Source organism: Miniopterus natalensis, chromosome 7, assembly GCF_054644295.1.
Source record: "Miniopterus natalensis isolate mMinNat1 chromosome 7, mMinNat1.hap1, whole genome shotgun sequence".
In the NCBI taxonomy this organism is placed as follows: Eukaryota; Metazoa; Chordata; class Mammalia; order Chiroptera; family Miniopteridae; genus Miniopterus; species Miniopterus natalensis.
In genome coordinates this window covers 79,741,939-79,762,245 of record NC_142087.1, presented here as the reverse complement: position 1 = coordinate 79,762,245, position 20,307 = coordinate 79,741,939, and the positions used below count along the sequence as shown (strand labels likewise).

Here is a 20,307-nt window from a genome sequence, read left to right as displayed (position 1 = left end):
CCCTGGCTCCGCCCCTTGCACGCCCCTCCCCCCTTTTCTGCCTCGCGCCTGCGCACTGCAGCCCTCGAGCAGCCCTCGGTTCTGTCCCTGCGCCCCGGCAGCAGCGGGCGCGGGCAGCGGGCAGCGGCCTGTGGCTCTGGGTCCGAGGCGGAGCCTGCGGAACAGGGCGGGCGGGCACCAAGGCCACCCCTCTCGGGTGTGGGCGACACCCCTGGGCCAGACTCCAGCCCCCTGCAGAGCACGTGCCTCTCCCTGCGGGGGCAGGTGGTGAGAAGGCGGGAAAGGAGGGCTGGGCGGGGCGGCGGGGCCGCGGGGAGGGCGCGCAGCAGGGGCTGGGAGTGGGCGCGCGGCCGCCCCACGCCCGAGGGTGCTCACCCCGCCCAGGCCTGGTCAGCCGGGCGTGTGTGGGCTTGAGCCTCTAGGCCCAAAGCCGCAGAGCTCAGAAGGTGCCCAGTCTGGAGCTGTGCAAGGCGGAGAACTTGCGCAGGCCCCAGCTTGCTAGTCCTAGACCGTGCATGTGCAGAAAGCCTGCTCAAGGCCAAACCTGTGGGTTCTAGAATGTTCTGAACAAATGCCTGCTCTAGCCTGTATCCTGCTGAGGCTCAGCTCCTGCTAGGCCCAGCCAGTTTATTCCTGACTCCTGTGAGGCCTAAAGCCTTTTGAGGCCAGAACCTCGTCAGGCCTCGGTCAACCCGAAAGCCTGCTGGGGTCAAACCTCACTGTGCCCGACCCAGATTGCTTGCTTCTTTCTCAAACAGGCCAAGTCAAAATGGCAAGGACCGAGGTCTCTGACCCTTCCGAGCATTTCACCAAAATCAAAGAGCTAGAGTTGGTGCCAGAAAAAGCCCAGGAGGAGGAGGGTGGAGTGAGCAGAACGAAGGAGCCCCCAAGCCCTGGAGAGGTGGAGGCGCAGTGCGCCTATGGGGCCCTCCTGACCCAGATGCCCGGGGGAGAGCAGGAGCTGGTGCCTGCCACCGTGGAGGACAGTGGGAGGCACATCCTGACCCTGCAGGCAGTGCACCCCACCTTCGAAGACGGGGAGCTGCAGGTCAGCTGTCTGATGCCACAGCACCAAGAGGGGGTGCAGGTGATGGTGCAGCAGACCAGCAGTGGGGTGCCATCGCTGCTGTGGGTCAGAGAGGGGACCCAGCAGAGCCTGCACCAGTGCGTGGCCATCAGCATCCAGGACGAGGTGTACTCGCTGCAGGCAGTGGAGCACATGCAGTTCCACATCCTGCAGGACAGTGTGGCCGTGGCCACTGAAGACAGTAAGTGTGTGGAGAGCCTGCCTGAAGGCGCTGGATTGATTAAGGTACATGTGCCTTCAAAAAACAGACCCCTTACATGGAATTTAAAGCAAACAATTTTTTAGGTTGTCTGTTGTGCAGTATTATGTATAGACAAGCAGTTTAAAATAAAACACAGTAAAATAATTCCCAGGAAAATCCGGGGGGTGGGGGGGGAGCACATGTTCTTTCTTAAGAGTTTAAAAAGTTTCACTAATTAGAATACTATCAGGCACATTGTGTTGTGTGTGTGTTTTTTAAATAGTGTTGTTTTACCATCAAAACTGTTGATGCTTAATAATTACTCTTAAGCACTTCGGTTGCAAAGGACAATCTTATGTACTACTTTAATTTTTTTTTGTTACGTGTTGCTTGGTTTCATAAAGGCAAAGAGTTGAATCAGGTTGTAATTTACAGTACCGTATTAATTTGAATACTTGTTTTATTTACTAGCTTGAGAAAAGTCAGGAGGAGGTCCAGCTACCAGCTGAAGGAGGTGTCAAGGAAACACAAGACCAGTTCTTTCTTGTGGAAGCGAGGCAGGGAGATGAAATTGTCCTGACAATTTCAGACTTAAACGTGAAAGAAACAGAAGATCAACCTGCGCCTATTCAACCACATGTTGAAAGAGCCAACTCTCCAAAACCTCAACAAGAGACCAAGGGTAGGCGGGTTCATTTTGTGTGAAACCCTGCATAAAGTGAGCTGCTGTTTTTCTTTAGGAAAAGGAGAGCGTCATTGAAGCTTTAAAGGGTTGACTTTTTAGTTGCTTTTAGAATGTCAGGAAATGGGAGAAGTTTTAAACTGATATTCTCTATTGTGCATCAAATCCAAGTGTTTTTTGCATTTTGCACACAAGTGTTTTCAAAGGGTAGAAAATGCTCCTGCAAAGCGCTGTGCGTGCACATAGAGTGTTGGGCTCCCTCCCATCTGCTCCCTAGTTTGGACCCTGTGGTGGTGGGTGGGGAGCAGGAGCACCTGCTTCCTGCCCAGGAGGAGTGATGTGGAGAAGGCAGCAGAGGTGCCTTCTGGGGAGAGGAAGCCTAGGTGAGGCCACGAAAGAGGACTCTGACGCCACTCGGAGGGGGGACACTGGGCCAGGCAGCAGCAAGTGGCCTGTGGGCGGGGCTTCATAAGGAGGCTGGAAGGCCTTCGAAAAGGAAGATCAGGCCAGATGAGGAAGGACCTTGAAGTTATGTTAAGACTGAGATTGAATCTTGGCAGCCCACAGGGTGGATTTGATCCTCAAAATTATTTGTCTGGTTTAAAAAAAAAAAAAAAAAAAAGTTTCTTGTTTAAATTAAAGAGTTCACTCTTCAAATCTCAATTTCTAGCTCATTTTTAAAAAGTCATATTTGACAACACTTGGCTCTGTTTCCTCCCTTCTGCAACAGGTGGCCGGGGCTGGGAAGTGACTTGCTTAAGAAAGTCACACAGCCACCACCGTCCGTGGTCAAAGTCATTCATTTAGGGTTATTGCCTCTGGTTCCAGTCAGTGGTAGAATTTGCAACCCTCGCTATAAGTCGTTTCTCATATATTTAAAGCAAGAGATTGTGCCCCCTGCCCAATTTCCCAATTCCCAGCTCATTTTCAGTTTTTAATATATTCACAAGTTTGCACCACCATGGCCACCATCTAACTCCAGCATACTTTCATCACGCCTCAAAATGGAACTGGAACATCGAAAGAGAGGTTTTTCCAAATACATAAACTGTCTCCGCAGGAGGAAAACGGACCTTCCACTGTGACTTGTGCAGGTTCACCACAGCCAGAATTTCGAGTTTAAATCGTCACATGAAAACTCACACCAATGAGAAACCGCACGTGTGTCACCTGTGCCTGAAAGCTTTCCGCACAGTCACCCTGCTGCGGAACCACGTCAATACCCACACAGGTAATGCTTCCCGAGAAGGATGCTGCCCCGGAGTGACATGTATTAAGGCTTTAGGGAAGCACATGCAACTATTTCTGTGTTAAATTAGCATATTGCTTTAGACTTGTCTTGTTTTCTTCCATTTCAGTTAAAAACATTGAAAGATACAAAGACTTTTCTCGCCCCTATCTGGCGTATTTATGGTTTAAAGGGCGAGCCTCTTCTTCGTGTTTAAAGCATTTTGAGGCTGGGTGTCATTTAGAAGTTATAAGTTCCTAGGAAAATTTGTGGTTAAATCTTGTCAAAAGGATAAACTGTGATTTTACAGGAACCAGGCCCCACAAGTGTGGTGATTGTGATATGGCGTTTGTCACCAGCGGAGAGCTTGTCAGGCACAGACGTTACAAACACACTCACGAGAAGCCGTTTAAATGCTCCATGTGCAAGTATGCGAGCGTGGAAGTAAGTTGATGCGTGTGCTTAAAGCTTTGTGGTGTCTTACTAAAAAGTTACTCTAAGTTATGTTACGTTAAACTAGCAGTCGAATCCCTTACAAAAGAGGTTTATTAAAGATGTTATTCATACAAAGTCTATGCAGGAAATAACAATCATTCAGTTTTCTAAATTGAAAATAGAAAATGGGATTTCTTTTTGCTTTGATTACCAGTTAGCAAAAGCAATATATAAAAGTATACAAATTACAAGTAAAACTGCGTGAGGTACTTGGGAAATAATTCTCAAATTATGTTCAAGGCTCTACCTAGTGTTTTAGGTGGTACTCGGTCCGCAGTCTCAAAATGTATTGTCTCCAGCATAGACCTCAGATCCAGTCTGAAGGCTGGCCGAAATCTTTGTGCCTCCATCTGTGGTTCGCAGTCAGATCGAAGCGACTTGCTTGAAGGTTTAATCATGCCATTTCCCCTGTTATTGCAGAGAAGCCAGGTGTTTCAAACTTCAGTCATGTGGCCCAGTCACGTCAACTGGATCATTTTATTCAGACCTTCTAGCAGGTTCAGCAGCTCTCCGAATGAAATGACAGAACATTAATTACTTCACTGTCGTTTTCTGTAGTTAATTTTTAAGGGCTCCACTATCTGCCCGGACACTTGCCGGGGCCTGATTTTGAGCCCAGTTGGGAAAAGACGCTGCACTGGGGGGGGGGGGGAGGGGGGGGAGACTAAGTTAAAGGGCATAACTAACGTTGAAATAGGGGAGTGATGCAACCACGTTTCATAAACCAGGGAATTTCACAGACAGGGTCAGAATTGGAGTCCAAGAATTTTTTTCAGCTATTACTATTTTTAAAAGTTCTTTCTCATCCGAGTTAAAGGTTGTAACTTTAGTTTGAAAACACAAAAATGAAAGTTTCAAGGAACAAAGCCATCTGAGACACCCAAGCCTAGAGTGGACTTCCGGTTGCTGTCCTGATGGTTCTGAGCGCAAACATCCGAGGTCCACTGAGACCCTCCCCTGGGGTCAGCGGTCTGCACAGCCTGGTGGCCCAGGCACATGTGCAGTTTCCGTCTTGCGGGCTGGTCTGCTTTGAGCGGGGTAGCCTAAGCCCCCTGCGCCCCCACCCACTTCTTTACACAGACGCCAGCAGGAGTGCACATTCTGGAACACCAGCCTCTGAAAGCGCTGAGCTCCCGTCCTTCCCTCACCCTCCCTTGCAGAGCCACCCAGAGCAGGTTGACACTCAGCCACCTTTGCTCTTTCACAGCCCTCATCAAATCTTTCATGCTCTCATTTTAAAAATTATTTTTGTTTTACTTTCTGATATACTTGAAGACATCTTCTTTTCATCTGAAAAAATATAAATTTTTCAATTTGGATCTAAGTCTTCTTTTGTTCTTAAATGTTCTCAGGGCTTATGTGTGCTTGTCGCTTATTAGGGAATCAGGCCCAGAGATCACGGGCAGGGCCATGCAGGCTCTCTGATATCTGTCACCCCTGCCCTTTGTTCTGCCAAAGGTAGACAAGGCCTGAGGGAGACAGTACTGACCAAGGACGGTTCTGGAAGGTAGCAAAGCAGTCAGGCAAAGCGTGATCCAATGGCAGGTGATGTGCTGCTCACCTTTTTAACTTGTCGCCTGGGATATGTAATTAAAGTAGAATGTATGTTCTTCTACTCAGAAGTTGCTTATTATAAAGAGACTCCGGGCACATAGAACCATCTCTGATAGCCACTTAGGTCCCACAGAACCTGGAACTGAGAAGTGCCCCAGACGGTGTCTGCCTATCAGAGAGCCGGTGTTTCAAGATTCTCACTTTATTTATGCAAAAGAAAGCATTCTGGCCTCTGCACTTCTGTGGCATGGTCTAAACTTTGCGCACAAAGTTTGAATGGCCTTAGAAATGGAAATAAAATCCCGTGTGGCACTGAGCAGCCAGCCTGCAGTTTTCCCTGTGGATGTGAAGCTGAATGTGAGAGTCTCTGGCAACTACTGCTGCTTATTTCCAAAGGATCTTAAACACACATCGAATGGGGGGGAAATCATTCACGACAGAACATAAAAGTAAGGCCTTTTTGAGTTTCTCGGGGTGTGAAGTATGTTCCGAGGTTAAAATGTCAATCTCTCTTGATGACGCTGATTGGTTGGACCTAAAATTCTCAGGTTTCTCTTGCAAACAAATACTTTCCATGTGCTTATTAGGCGAGTAAGTTGAAGCGTCACATCCGGTCACACACAGGGGAGCGTCCCTACCAGTGCCATCTCTGCAGTTACGCCAGCAAGGACACCCACAAGCTGAAACGACACATGAGGACACACTCAGGTAAAAGTGTCTCACGCTGAAGGCCACATCCGTGGGCCACGTCCGTAAAGCACTGTCTCATTTTCAGAAGTGAGCTTGTAAAAGTTACTGCAGTCGCAGAACTGAAGTTCAGTGTCAGAATGAACGTCTCGGCGCCTTTTCGGCGTGGGGGGTTCTGCTCTGCACCTTTGTGTTTGTTTGGCGTCCAGAGAGCCCACGCAAGCCCTGTGCTGTCACATGCTGTGACCAGGAAGACACCGTCAGTTACTTGCTGCCATAGGTGGTTCAGGGCTTAAAGCCGGTTCCTTGTTAAGAGCCGGCTCCTTCGCCACCCTTCCACCTGAGAGCTGCGTAAAGCGTGTGCTGGGCTCGGCGTGCGCCCCCCTTTCTTTCTGCTGTAAGACAATGTGTTTGCGTGTCCTTCCCGTTCTTTCCACCAGATGGGGGCTAGATAGTGGCCTGGGCTCGCTCCAGGAGTGTCATACTAATTGGGGGTAAACGTAGGAGAGGGGGTGAAGAAGGAGCCCGGGAACAAAAGACAAGCCGTGGGCTCCGGATGCCCTTTGGGGAGGACCAGGGCGCGTGGGTGAAGCCGCTCTGCAGAGGGTCGTCTTTGTCATCGTCTCACAGGCGAGAAGCCCTACGAATGCCACTTCTGCCAGGCGCGCTTCACCCAGAGCGGCACCATGAAGATACACATCGCGCAGAAGCACAGCGAGAACGTCCGCAAGCACCAGTGTCCGCACTGTGCCGCGGTCATCGCGAGGAAGAGCGACCTGCGTGAGTGTTTGGACTGTGAACTTCCTTCTGTAGGGGAGCCTGTGGAGCCTGGGCCCCATTCCGGGAGCCAGCCCGGCTTCAGGACCTGGGCTGGGGAGTTTTCCCCCGGTGGTCCTGTGGTGCCATCTGGTGCCTACCTTGCATAAGTGCAGTTTCCTAGCATTTTGGTTGCCACAGCGAAGAGGAAGGGATGCTACTGGCACCTAGTGGGCAGAAGCCAGGGATGCTGCTAAACGTCCCACACCGGAGGGCGCCCAAGGAGGAGTCGGCCAGCTCCCCAGCGAATGGTGCAGAGAGACCCTGGCTTAGAGGGCAGGGGCAGATCAGCCCCCCAGGAAATAGCACCCTCCCATGTACGATGTTCTGTCATGGTTTCAGGCGTCCATCTGCGCAACCTGCACACTTACAAAGCCACAGAGATGGAGTGCCGCTACTGCTCCGCTATCTTCCACGACCGCTACGGCCTCCTTCAGCACCAGAAAACTCACAAAAATGAGAAGAAGTTCAAGTGCGAGTATTGCAGCTACACCTGCCAGCAGGTACCGGCCTTCTGTCCATTCGGGGAGGTGGTGGGCCGCCCTGGAATATGGAAGAATTAAGGGCTGGGGTGGGGTTTTCTACCACTTCGAAAATATTGAAAAAAGTCATGTTTTTTAAAAAAAGACTTAAAAGTAACCAGAAGGGAGCCGTGAGCCAAGGAATTAAAGTAACAGTTCTTAAAGTGTGGTTCACGGACCCCTAGAGGTCCTTGAAACTAATCAGGGCCATAAGATCAAATTTTTGTCGTTAATTGTTCTGGCCCGGTAGTTCAGCTGGTTGGAGTGTCACCTTGTACACCAAAAAGGTTGAGGGTTCGATTCCAAGGCATGTGTCTAGATTTCAGGTTCAATCCCCTGTCAAGGGGCATTAGGGAGGCAACCAATATATCTCTCTCTCTCTTCCTCTCCCTCTAAAAATCAATAGAAACATATCCTAAACATAATTTTAAATTAATGAATTTATGCCAACACTTTATTCGCCCTTTGCTGTGTTGGAAAAAAGCCGTGTTGTGCAAAAGCCGTGGAGGTGCCTTAATACAAAGCAAAGCAGTCAGTCCTCGTCACCGCTGTGTTCTTCACCTTCCTGCATCGGCAGCAAAAATAAAGGGCACTTTTACTTAATAATGTCCCTGGGGAAGTAGTATTAACTTTATTCAGTCTTCACCCTGACTACTCACCGTTTTCATGTTCTGTGTGATGAGCTGGGAGGTTGGTAAGAAGCGCCGCTCTCTTCTGAGGCAGAACAGTGTCTAGAGGACACCGTGGGGCTGCCGGAGTTTCCAGCTCAACTAGCCGCTTTTTCATGAACCTCTATTTTAACTTGAAAGGACAAGTGGCAAACTCTGCTTATTCAGTTACTGGATGTTTGGCACTACCAAAGGTAAATGGAATGAGCACGCCACTTCGGAGAAATATGTGAGGCTAGCTTTTAAGAGGAAATTAGAATTAGAATTTTGGAAAATTTATATCCAAAGATGGAGTCGCTTTAAGAAAAGCAGTTTTTTATGTGGAATAGTGAAACGCATCAGCATTCAGAAGCTCTCCATAACTCAGACTGGTATTTTCCGAACGACCAATCCATTGTTTTACAAAATCAGACGTGAGGTAACAAATTCATTCAAAGTATAAGATAGATCAGCAGATTTTAATGTGATAGAGTACAAAAAAATCACTGGTGTGGTTTCAGATTCCACATTTTAGCCAATTGTTAAGAAATTAGCACTTACTGAGTTTCAGTGTAATATCAGAAAAGAATGTTTACAATTATTTGAAAAATTATCAAAATTCTGCTCCCTTTTCCAACAACGTACCCGTGAGAGTAGATTTGCCTCATCTGTCTCAACCACAACAACACACCTCAGCCGACTGAAGGCAGAAGCAGAGATGAGAATCGGGCTGTCTTCGTTTAATAAGGTGGCCAGACTTAGAAATAAAAATACGGGATGGCCAGTTAAATTTGAATTTCATATAAACAACAAATACTTTTGTATATAAGCATGTCCCAAATGGTGCAGCCTGTATTTTAACTGGCAACCTTATCTATTAAGCCGGATACTAATTTTTTGTTTTGAAAAATAGATAATATGTGTGTATAGAAATATGTTAACATGTAATTGGTTTATTGTTATTTTTTTAAAGAATTGATAACTACTTTTATATGTTAATTTCTTAGTTTTAATTTCTAATATAATCTTCGGAGTATTAATAATTTTTAAGAGTGAAAGGGGTCCTAAGACCAAAAGTGTCAGAACAACCCTGGCTGGGTGGCTCAGTTGGTGGAGCGTCACCCCCTGCACCGAAGGGTCGTGGATTCAATTCCTGGTCAGGGCACATACCCAGGTTTTGGGGTCAGTCCCCAGTTGAGGTACGTGCAAGAGGCAACCAATCGATGTTTCTCTCTCATATCCATGTTTCTCTCCGTCTCCTTTCTTCTCTCTCTAAAAATCAATGAAAAACATATTTTGGGGTGAGGATTTTTTTTTTTTTTTAGAAGTACATGCCACTCAGATATTTTGCCCAGTTACCAAAGGTGGAAGTCAGTACTTACTGTGTTTCAAAGTGTGGGCTATAAATAGTAAATGCTTTGAATAAAGAAAAGAGAGTTTGTCTAGTAGACTGAGCATTGGAATATTCTGCGTCCAGGCTCAAATTTTTTCAAATGAACTGGGAGAATTTCTTGGAAGATGGACGAGACTTGGAGGGGAGAGGGTCCCAGGGAGGGTCAAGCCCCAGGTGTTTGGTGAGCAAAGAGCAGACAGGACCTTGAGGATGGGACACTGCTGGGCACTCTGAATGCTTTGGCCCTGGAGACCTGGGCTCTTGGGTTGGACCTTGACTCCCAGCAGGGAGACCAGGAGATAGATGCTCTCCTGGAGGGAGGGATGAGAGGCGAGGACCGTGGGGAAGGGGCACTGGGAGAGGACTGGCAGACAGACTGTCAGTTAGGTTATTAACAGTAACGCGCAAGTGCTCGTGCACTTTATCTGAATAATCATAGCATTTTAAATAAAACAAATGTGTATTTTTGCTTGACTTTATATATTTTTTGTCCTGATTCCCCAAGTTATTTACTCATATAAATCTTAGTTAAAATTTCTGATTACTTCTTTGCTGAGAACAATCTTTTTCCCATGATACTTTTAACTCGATATGAAAATCTGTTATCTTTCTGTCAGGGAGTAGAAGGGAAAATGTATGCTTCCTGTCCTTCCAGCCCCAGATGTCTGCTTAACTGAAACCCCAGCATCCGATTCTTGAGTTTGCAGGTCTGTCTGCCTTTCGTAAATAATGATAGAGGCAGGGCTGCAAATGCATGAGCTCTTTTGGGGGGAAAATGATTATCATTTCCCCCCCTCCCCAGGTGTGTTCCTGGACATCCCCTGTGGGCCTGTAGGACCAACTGGGAGCTAACTGGGAGAGCTTTGTACCTGGTGGCAGTACCCGGTGTGACTGTTTCGTCGATGGCCAGACCATCCTGCCACCATAACAGTGCTATGTTCAGAATGTCTTCGCTGTGATTTTTCTTAATAGCACACTCATCTTTGGGGAGGAAAAATAAAGGTATACGATAAACACTGTCCGATACTAAAAACCCCTGTAAGGAGCTGAGCTGTTGGATTTTCCCCTTCCCTCCCAGGAGCGCCACATGACTGTTCACACCCGAACCCACACTGGAGAGAAACCATTTGCCTGCCTCTCCTGCAACCAGTGCTTCCGACAGAAGGACCTTCTAACCGTTCATGTCAAGAAATACCACGATGCTGACTTCACCCCAGCTGTTTACGAGTGCTCCAGCTGCGGCAAAGGCTTTTCCCGCTGGGTAAGTCACCTGAGTTGCCATAAATCTCCTTGAAAAGATCCCTCTACCTCCCAGGCACAGTGTCACTCGGGAGTTTAAACACCATTATAGAAACTTGCCAGGACTTAAGATAGCATCTGCCATGCCCTAGGAAAGTGGTTATTAGTCACAAAACTCTTGAAAATCTTATAAATGTGTGGTCTCCCCTTCTGTGAAAAAAAGACAGTCTTACAAACAAAACCTTGCAAACAGTTTTAGGGAGTTCTCAGATTCCCCAAGATCCACAAAGAATCCCTGGTTTTAGTGTAACATTTAAAAATTGTTCCTGTGAATTTGATTTAGGCTACTCTGCAGAGAGAGTGCAATTTTCAAAATGTTTCATACGTGTTCTTAGTACAGTGTTGTTGGTACTGTGCTAAGAAAGCCACTTACCCTTCCTCCTTATTCCTTCTCGATGTTGTATCAGTTTTCTATTGCTACATGACTACCTCAAAACCGAGAGCCTTTTAAAACCCTGAACATTTATTATCTCAGTTTCTGTGGCTCACACTTGGCTGGGTGGCTCTGGCTCGGGGTCCTTCATGAGGCTGCATCAGGATGTTGGCGGGGGCTGTGCCATCTGAAGGGTGGACCGGGGCTGGGGGAGCCGCTCCCAAGATGGCTCACTCAGTAGAGGGGGGCAGGAGGCCTCAGTTCCTCGGCACAGGGTCCTTAGATGATGTATGCTCCAGTCTAACTTTACAAAAGTTTTGAGCTATCTGAAGTTGACTGTTTCTATAGGGGAAAACTTTATTTTTTTCTTTTAAAAGGTAGGGTAGTTGTGTTTTTTCAGGGGGTAGTACAGTGGGGTAATTCTGGAGTGTTAATCATATTAGTTCAAAATGGCAAATAAAAGGGGTAGCAACGCTCCGAAGACTAGCTTCATACTGAGTTAAAAGTGTACAGAGCGCCCCCTGGCGAGAGAAACAGAAAGCGGAGAACGGAATGAGTTGGCCTCAGAGTCCCTCAGAGCCTAGAATCAGAAGTTTTGAAACTTTGTCTTTTATTCAAGAAGGCATATTTGGATTTACATCTAGAATAAATAAAGAACTCTTATAATTCAATAAAATGACAAATACCCAATTAAAAACAGGAAAAATGATCTAAACAGATGCTTCTCCAAGGAAGATAGTCTAATGGCTAATAAGCTCATGAGAGATGCTTGGCATCATTGGTTACTAGGTAAACGCAAATCAACATCACGATAAAGGTACGCCTGCAACCAGCCACTGTGAGAGCTACAATTAAAGAAGACAGACAATGAAAGAGGTGGAAAAATTGGAGCTCTCAGGCACTGTTGGTGGGATTTAAAATGGAGCAGCCACCTTAGAAGACAGTCTGGCAGTTTCTCAAAAAGTTAAACATAAAGTTACCATATGACCCAGCAATTCTTTTTTTTTTTCTTTCAAGTGCCAAAGACTTAAAAGACATTTCTGGGCAAAGAAACTTAAAATAAAACAAAAAACCTATCTGCTACATTAACATTATGTCCATCACATTTCTATTATGTCAATTATGACTAATTGTTGGGCTTTGGCGTTAGAGAATCAGCCCCCTTGTAGACTCCCAGGGTTCCCTCTTTTTTTTAAATTAAGAAAATGGGGTCTTTTTCAATTACAGTTTACATTCATTATTATTTTGTATTAGTTTCAGGTAGACGGTTAGACAACCATATACTATACAAAGTGCTCCCTCTGATATTTCCAGTACCCACCTGGCACCATACATAGTTATTTACAATATTATTGACTATATTCCTCATGCTGTACTTTACATCCCCATGAACCCCAAAATTCTTATACCCAAAAGAATTGAAAATGTGACCACGCAGAATCTTGTACACAGATATTCATAGTGGCATTATTTAGAGTAGTCAAAAAGCAAGCAGACCAATAGGACAGAATAGAGAGCCTAGAAATAGACCCCAGAAATACAGCCACGTGATCTTCGACAGAGGAGCAAAGGCAACACAATGGAGCCAAAACTTGGAAGCCACCAGCCACCAAGATGTCCTTCAGTAAGTGAATGGACACACAAACTGTGGTCCATCCAGACAATGGGATATTATTCAGCACTAAAAAGAAATGAGCTATCAAGCCATGAAGAGACTTGGGGGAACCTTAAATGCATACGACTAAGTGAAAGAAGCCAATCTGAAAAGCTACATACTATATGATTCCAACTTGATGACATTCTGGAAAAGACAAAACTGTGGGGATAGTAAAAGACCACTGGTGGTCAGGTTGCGGAGGGAAGGATGCGTGGGAGAAGCACAGAGGATTCTTAGGGCAGTGAAACTACTCTGGACGATATGTGATCATGGGCACGTCATTGCACAGCTGGCCAGACTCGCCAGTTATAACAGATGTACCATCAGGTGGGGCAGGGTGTGCAGATGTGGGGCAGGAGGTATACGCGAAATCCCACACACCTCCCGACTTGGGACCGAACCCACAACCTGGGTGCGTGCCCTGGCCGGGAGTATGGGGCAGTGCTCCAAAGGAGCCACGCTGGCCAGGGCAAACTTCCACACAGTGGTTCCAGTGCCCCTCCGTACCAGAATGTCGCAGGCCAGGCCCCCTCCTCCCCGTGAGGACCCTGCTCTGGATCGGAAGGCTGGGTCCTCCTCTCCAGAGCAGCATTTCTCTGACACAGCGGTTCGTCACGTCACGTGCGCCGCTGAGCCCTAACAGCCTCAGTGGGCCTGCTTTCTAAAGGCTGGGTGTGTTTTTGTTTGATTTATTTGTTCGTTCAAAACTGACATCAGATGTTCTTAACCATGAACTTGATGAAGGTATAGGGAGAGCGTGGATATGTAAAAATAATTTGCAATTTTCTGGGGAAGGACCCGTTGCTCGTATATCCACAAAGGAATCCTCACCCCAAGAGGCTTCATTTCCCCATAATCATCATACAAACCAGGGGTGGCAGACTCTTCCTATAAAGGGCCAAACAGTGAATATTTTTAACTCCTCAGACCAGACAGGCTGTTCCTGCCCCGATTGCTCGCGTCAGAGGTTTTTGCACAAACGCAGCTGTAGGTGGACAGTCCGTCATAAACGGAGGAACGGGGCTTGGCCCAGGACACTAGCCTTGCAAACGCCGCCGGGAAGCTGGCTTCACCCTCGGCCGCAGCCTGCTGACTCCGTGCACAGCATCAGCATTCCCGTTACTTGCATGCGAACCCTCCTTCCTCCACCCATAAGCCTGCAAAGCCCCAAACTGAAGTCAAAATGGAAATTCAGTGAGATGTTTTATATAGTCAGCAAACTTAATGACGTGACCAGTATCTTACGTCAGCATATGGACCTTTGAAATAGCGAAAACTTTCTGACTTATTTCGAATCGTCCTGAGTTCACATAGAAGCATTTACTGCTGAAAGGCTTGACCAGAGCATCTGTGGCTTCCCACTGTAATCCGAATGCGGTGCAGTTTTCATAACTCGCAGCAGCTCAGGAGAGAAGCTCCCGGCAGTGAGGCTCCCGTGGTCTTTTACTGAGTTTCATCAAGTCCACCGACACGTTGCATTTCTGGTTTAATGTCAAGCCTCACCTTGGAGAGTAGAAGCAGTCCAGAAAAGTAAATTTTGTCTCCTCATTGACTTCTATTATAAATAAATACCTAAATAAGCCAGCTTCAGGCTAGACCCAAGCACAACAGAATGGGTCACCTTCAAAAAGTCATCTTTTCTGTACAAGATTATAAGCGGTACCTGTCACCCATTTTCCACAGCGCATGTCGTTGACTGTGTGCCTTTACATGACGGTCCTTGGTGTGCTCATCGTGTGTTCTGTGTCATTTCTCCGACAGACTAACATGCGAAGACACTCAGAGAAGTGTGAGGCAGGAGAGGGAAAATCGGCGACCGCAGGGACAGGAAGCGTGACAATGGGGAAGTCGGCCATCCCGAGGGAGGCGGCAAAGGAAGACGGTACCTCCTTTTAAACAAATTCGGTTTGAATTTGACTGTGATTTTCTCATAAATTTCCCTGGGTGCTGGGCATTCTGTGCGGGGAACAACCCAGAAACCGAGTGCAGACCCTGCAGGGCGCCCGGCCCGGGCGGCTCTGGAGCGGCTGCAGCCACTCTGGGCCGGGCCTGGGCTTCACTTGGCCCATGTCACTTGGCCAGTGTCACTTGGCCCGTGGTTATGGGCGAGGCAGATCTGGTTGTCTGCCTCCCTCAGGACTGCGGAGAGGCGGAGTAGAAAGTGATTGGGAGCCCTGGGGGTGTCCACAGCCCCCCACCACATGGGTTCCTGGGGTCATTTTAGTGGGTCCCAATGACAAACGCACATGCCCACTGCTCTCCTGTCCCTGCAGCTCCCCTCAGCCGAGCTGGTGGGTTGCTGGGCACTGCGTTCGGACCCCGGAGATACTGCAACCAACGACCACAAACTGGGGGGCCTAGGACAGCAAGTTTATTCTCTCACAGTCTGCAGCCAGACGTCCTGAATCCAGGCATCAGCAGGGCCCTGCTCCCTCTGGAGACTCCAGGGGAGGAGCCCTCTGCCTCTTCCAGCTTCTGGTGGCCCCACGTCACCCCAATCTCTGCCTCCATCTTCACATGGCCTCTCATTTGTGTCTGTCTTTACCTTTTCTGTCTCTTATAAAGACACTTTCCTTGGATTTAGGGTCTGCCTTGAAAGTTCTGGCGAGCTCATCTCGAGATCCTTATTACATCTTCAAAGACCCTTATTTCAAATAGGTCACACTCACAGGGTAGGGGCGTTTGGATGCAGACACATCTTTCTTGGGGGCAACAGTTCAACCCACTGCAGGTACAGTCATTTATTGGAGACGACAAACCAGGTGAAATCCAACTCCGAGCCCAAGACCAGGTCACCTGGACCCCGAGCTCTGAAAACGCCTTAGAAATGTATGACTTCCCCGCTAATCAGGCACCTAAGGCCCCTCTTGACACCTAAATGCAGTGTATTTTTTTAAAGCCCACAACAGAGAACGTCGTAGAGCTGAGGTGGTGAGACCCTGGCAGAAAGCAGGTTGAGTCAGAACATTTATTCATTCACCCTGTTCCATCCATGGGAAGGCTGTTTCTAAAATGTTTGCTGCTATAGGTTAAAAACCAAGTGATTGTTTCCAAAATACATCGGTATTGGTTTCTTGGCTTTATTGTAAATTTGCCAACCCTGTGCCTTTTCCCCCCAAGAAGCCGCTGTCGAGGAGGTCTCCCTGGTGACCGGAGAGCAGTACCCCGAAGAGATGGTTCCTGTGAACTTCGGGGAAACCGCAGCCGGAAGCGGGGACCTGGATGGAGACCTGACCTGTGAGATGGTCCTCAACTTGCTGAACGAGTGAGGCGCCCGGGTGTCCTCACAGCATGTCATTCTCCCCCAAGTTAGAAAGGTTTAGCATCTTCTTTGAAACAATGAAGTTCGTGACACTGGATGGTCACACTTTTCCAAAGCTTGATGGAGTGCCTAGAATTGTTTGCCTATTTTTGACTTGATCTTTTAAAAAAACATTACAGGTATTTTATAAAAGGCCCACATCTTGAACTAGGGCATAAAACCTCAAACCCATGAATTCATTCACTAGATATTGGCCCACAATGAATGAGCAGTGATTTTTGGATAATACTTGTTTCTGTAGTTCAGGATATTGAGTGCTTCGGCCAACAGTCAAAGCTGGGAAATTTTATGTTGAATTGTGTCACCCCGTGACATTTCTAATATTATGGTTTTTTAAACATAAAATATTAATTTTATATCCTTTTTCTACAGATGAATTTTCCATAAAATTTAAAGTCATTATAATGCTTTTAATTAGTTCTAAATTCAACACAAAAGGTCTTAATATTATACCAAAATAAAAACTGAGCAGAAAATGAAAAACTCTGAAACTGACTAGAAAATAACACTTGACCTCTTCTCCCTTGTTCCCTGAGCAAAGTATACCGTTAGGGTTTCATATTCTTCCTAATTACATCCTTGCCAGGTAGGAGATCCCCCCACTCACTTCCCATTGTTCTTTATCAGCGTATTGGCTCTCACCCTTTTCTTTTGCTAAAACTATTTTTTTTATGTTTTCAAAATAATTGGCAGAAAAGAAACAAACGTGATAATGGAAATATGTCCTTGGAAAGAATTTGTTCTTTTTATAACACCCTGCAAACAGCGAGTCCCTCTCGACCCCTGAGGAGACCCTTCCCGCCTCCAAACAGCACGTGAAGCTTGTCTGGTCCTTAAAATCCGCAGGGACCCGTCTTTCTAATGAGTTAGATCTTCTTAGCTTTGCCCTTGGTTTTGCTGCGAATTTTTCTCCCCATATTTTAAAATCAATGATAGGTCCTAAATTCAAATTCTTTTTTTTTTCCATCTTAATTGAAGTATAATTGACAAATAAAATTATAAGATATTAAAGTATACATCATGGTGATTTGATATACATCTACATCATGAAAGAATGTCTCCCATCTGGTTAACTCAAATTCCTAAAATGCTGATCTATTGTTAAAAATATCCCAAGTCCAGAAGCCCTGCATGAGGCGAACATGTGGAAGCAGTTTCCCAGCAGGAAGGGCATTATACTCTTTTCATAACAGCAAATAATTGAACGCATGTAGTGAAACTTAATTCTGTGGGCTGCTATATGCTATCATTGTGACATTTGAACTTTTGTAATAGTTTCTTATTCTTTGACTATTGTTTAAAGATGTTTTGCATAACTCAATAAAATGACAAAGTTTTTTTGTTATATGTGCATGATGCTTCTTAAAAATGTCTTTTTTTCCCCGGTGAGAAATTGGAACCCTTGTGCTCTGCTGGTGGGAGTGTAAAATGATGCAGCCCCTATGGAAAACAGTAGAGCAGTTCTTCAAAAAAAAATTAAAAACAGAAGTACTCTATGATCCAACAATTTGGGTATATGCCCAATAGAATTGAAAGCAGGGCCTTGAAGAGAACTCGCACACCCCCGTTCACAGCAGCGAACGTTCACTGCTCACAGTAGCGGAAAGGTGGAAGCGACCCCAGTGTGCACAGGTGCGTGCCTGGCTAGATAACTGTGGTCTCCTCACGCAGTGGAATATTATCCTGCCTTAAAAAGGAAGGAAATCCTGACACATGCTACAGTATGGATGAGCTTTGAGGACATTGTGTTAAGTAAAATAATCCAGTTACAAAAAGACAAATAACTGTGTGATTCCACCTCCACGAGGGGCCAGAGTAGTCACATCCCTAGAGGAAGGAAACAGGGGGCTGGGGGCTGGGGGCTGGGGCCAGGGGCTGGGGGGTTAGTGCTTGATGGGCGCCGAGTTTCAGTGTAAGAAGCTGAAACATTCTGGAGGCGGAGGGTGGAGGAGGCCGCACAACAGTGCGAATGTGCTTAATCCACTCAACTGATAAACAGTTAAAATAGTAAATTTTATGTTATGTACTTTACTACAATTAAACATTTTTAAATTTAAAAAGAACAGATAAACATGTTTGAAACTGCAAGCCCAGTTGGTATCTAAACAGCGTCAATACCTCCTCACAAACAGTCTAAGTGAGTTGCAGTGTTTGACGTGTATAACCGCTGCATGAGATACGAGGAGAATGAAATCCAGGTGATCAGTTCTGAGTCCGTTATGTGTCCGGACTCCCACCAAACACCTGCATAAAAGGAGAAACTCCTTTGTTCCTCAAGCGCAGTAGCCATTCGTGCATTTTTCTGGGACAGGAGCAATGACAGCAGTCCCCACGAGAGGGCAGTTGTTTCTTTTTTCCCCCCAACGTGGAGTCAGGCCTTCAGCTGTCCCAGACGGTGCTGAGAAGGCCGAGCTGTAACAAACTCCGCCGTCGGCTTGGTCAGTTCCATATCAGACAGATGAACAAAAACGGGTTTGTCGTTAATAGTAACAGGAGGATTTGTTGCTCCGGACATTGCTAAGTAAAGAGAGGGGCCTTCCAGCCCTGGAGGTGAGGACCGGTGCGTGGCTCCGAGCTCTAGATGCTGGGGAGTGAGCCACCTTCCTACGCTTCAGCTTAAAATAGTTTTGAGACCCAGCAGGAAGTCATTCTGGAATGTACGCCTCTTGCACAATTTAGTGTCTGTTTCGGGGGGGAAAGTTGTTTAAATTACAACATTGTTTGACAACAGTTTTACTATGTAAAGGATGCTTTTTAAACAAACCTAAGCCCTGGCTGAAGCCTGCATTGTTGGAGTGGGCCGCCGACTGGGTGGCTACCTGCGGAGGGTTAGGCCTGGCGAACTGACCAGAAGCAGTTTATGTGGTCAAGTTCAACAGCCTGCCTACTGAAAACGGCAAGAGTTCCCAGATGTTTCCAGCATAAATGCGATATTTTTGATAACCGTTGACAATCTTACTGAATGTATGCTTTATGGCTCTCTGTCATTAATGGACAGTGTTATTCATACTTAAACATGTTCAATTAAAGCCTTAGGACATTGGGTTTAACTAGTCATCTGCATCTACGTTTTGCCGATCCTTTTATTGCAGTTTATTTCCCCCCAACTGAGTGTATTCGATAAAACAGATTTTAAGTGGCAGCCTAGTTATGATGCTACTTTAGTAGGTTTGTATCATGTCCAAGGCATGGCTGAGTATGAGCCTCGAGACCTTAAATCGTTGTCTTTTATAGAATGCACAATTTAGGATTTTCTCAGCGGTTGCAGGTAGAATACCACAGAGGACACGCAGAGGGCTTGTAGAGACAAAACGACTGCAAAAAGGCCTCTTAATTGAGCCCCGATGCCCAGGAATCAGCTGCCAGAGATGGATAGGAAGGCTCATGGGGAAATGTGGCTCTAAGGAGCAACCAAATGAGCTGGAAGGCACGTTGCTGTCATTTCCTGCTCGTGGGGTATGACAATTTGTGTATCAGCCCAAAGGTCGCCGATTAAAAGACTCATCCTGATCATCATAACTGCATCCCAAGACTCAGTGAAATAATAGCAGAAAATAGCGTGCTTGCCAATGAATTACTTTATTTTACATCGATCATCATTGGTCACGTTGTCTACAGGTGACACCCAGTCCTCTGGGGGTGGGGTGCCTTCTGCTCCAGGGCAGCGTCACCTGTCATTTGGGTGCACACTTGTCCCTGCACCGGTCACCGGTCAGTCCATCTGTCTGGGCCAGCGGGGTTCCTTCTCCTGAAGGGTCGCTCTGTATACATCCCACCACTGCACATGCCTGACATTCATCTGGGGCCATCATCTTGGGGGAAATTCCAGCTCCTTCGAGGCCCTCCACCCCAGTGGGTAAGAATTCTCTCTGGGTGTTGGGATTACCTAGGGACCTTGTGAAAAACAAGCTCCTGGACCTCCCAGGCCCACAGAATGAGAATCTTGGGAGGTGGTTCTGAAGAATCAGCATTCCCCGGTTTTATGGGGAAGCCCGCTCCGGGGCCGCTTGCTCTCCAGGCCGCATTCCTTAGCTGCTTTCACACGTGTTGGAAAAGCTAGAGAGACATTCAGCAGGCAGCCCTAAGCCTTTCGTTCTGGATGGTTCTACCCCAGAGCCACTCAGCCTCTCTCTGATGGCCTGTGCCCCGGCCATTGTTCCAGCGGGAATGGAAGGAGGCAGAGGCTCAGGAAGCGACATGACCCGTGCTGTGGAATTTGCCAGGCACCGAGGTAGTGCACTCAGGGACGGGAGCGCACGCAGCAGCTGTTTCACGGTGTCAGAGCACAGCCCGTGACAAGGAGAGTGGACAGCGAGAAGATCCAGGATCTGCGGACCGTAGGGAAGGCGCTGCTTCAGGCTGGTG

General features: G+C 47.0%; 1 protein-coding gene across 2 annotated transcripts; it reads left to right on the top strand.

Moving 5' to 3' along the window:
• Positions 1-758: 758 nt before the first annotated feature.
• Positions 759-16,812, top strand: CTCFL (CCCTC-binding factor like). Of its 2 annotated transcripts, none has more exons than XM_087818643.1 (10): positions 759-1,312; positions 1,740-1,950; positions 3,014-3,181; positions 3,489-3,622; positions 5,815-5,935; positions 6,545-6,694; positions 7,073-7,233; positions 10,370-10,552; positions 14,382-14,502; positions 15,741-16,812. In XM_087818643.1, exons 1-10 carry the CDS (start codon positions 770-772, stop codon positions 15,887-15,889), a joined length of 1,941 nt encoding a protein of 646 aa, XP_087674769.1. In that variant the 5' UTR covers positions 759-769; the 3' UTR covers positions 15,890-16,812. The 2 variants fall into 2 exon arrangements, with proteins under 2 accessions (XP_087674769.1, XP_087674768.1); XM_087818642.1 differs by having other exon boundaries at positions 770-1,312; positions 1,755-1,950; positions 3,011-3,181.
• Positions 16,813-20,307: the final 3,495 nt, after the last annotated feature.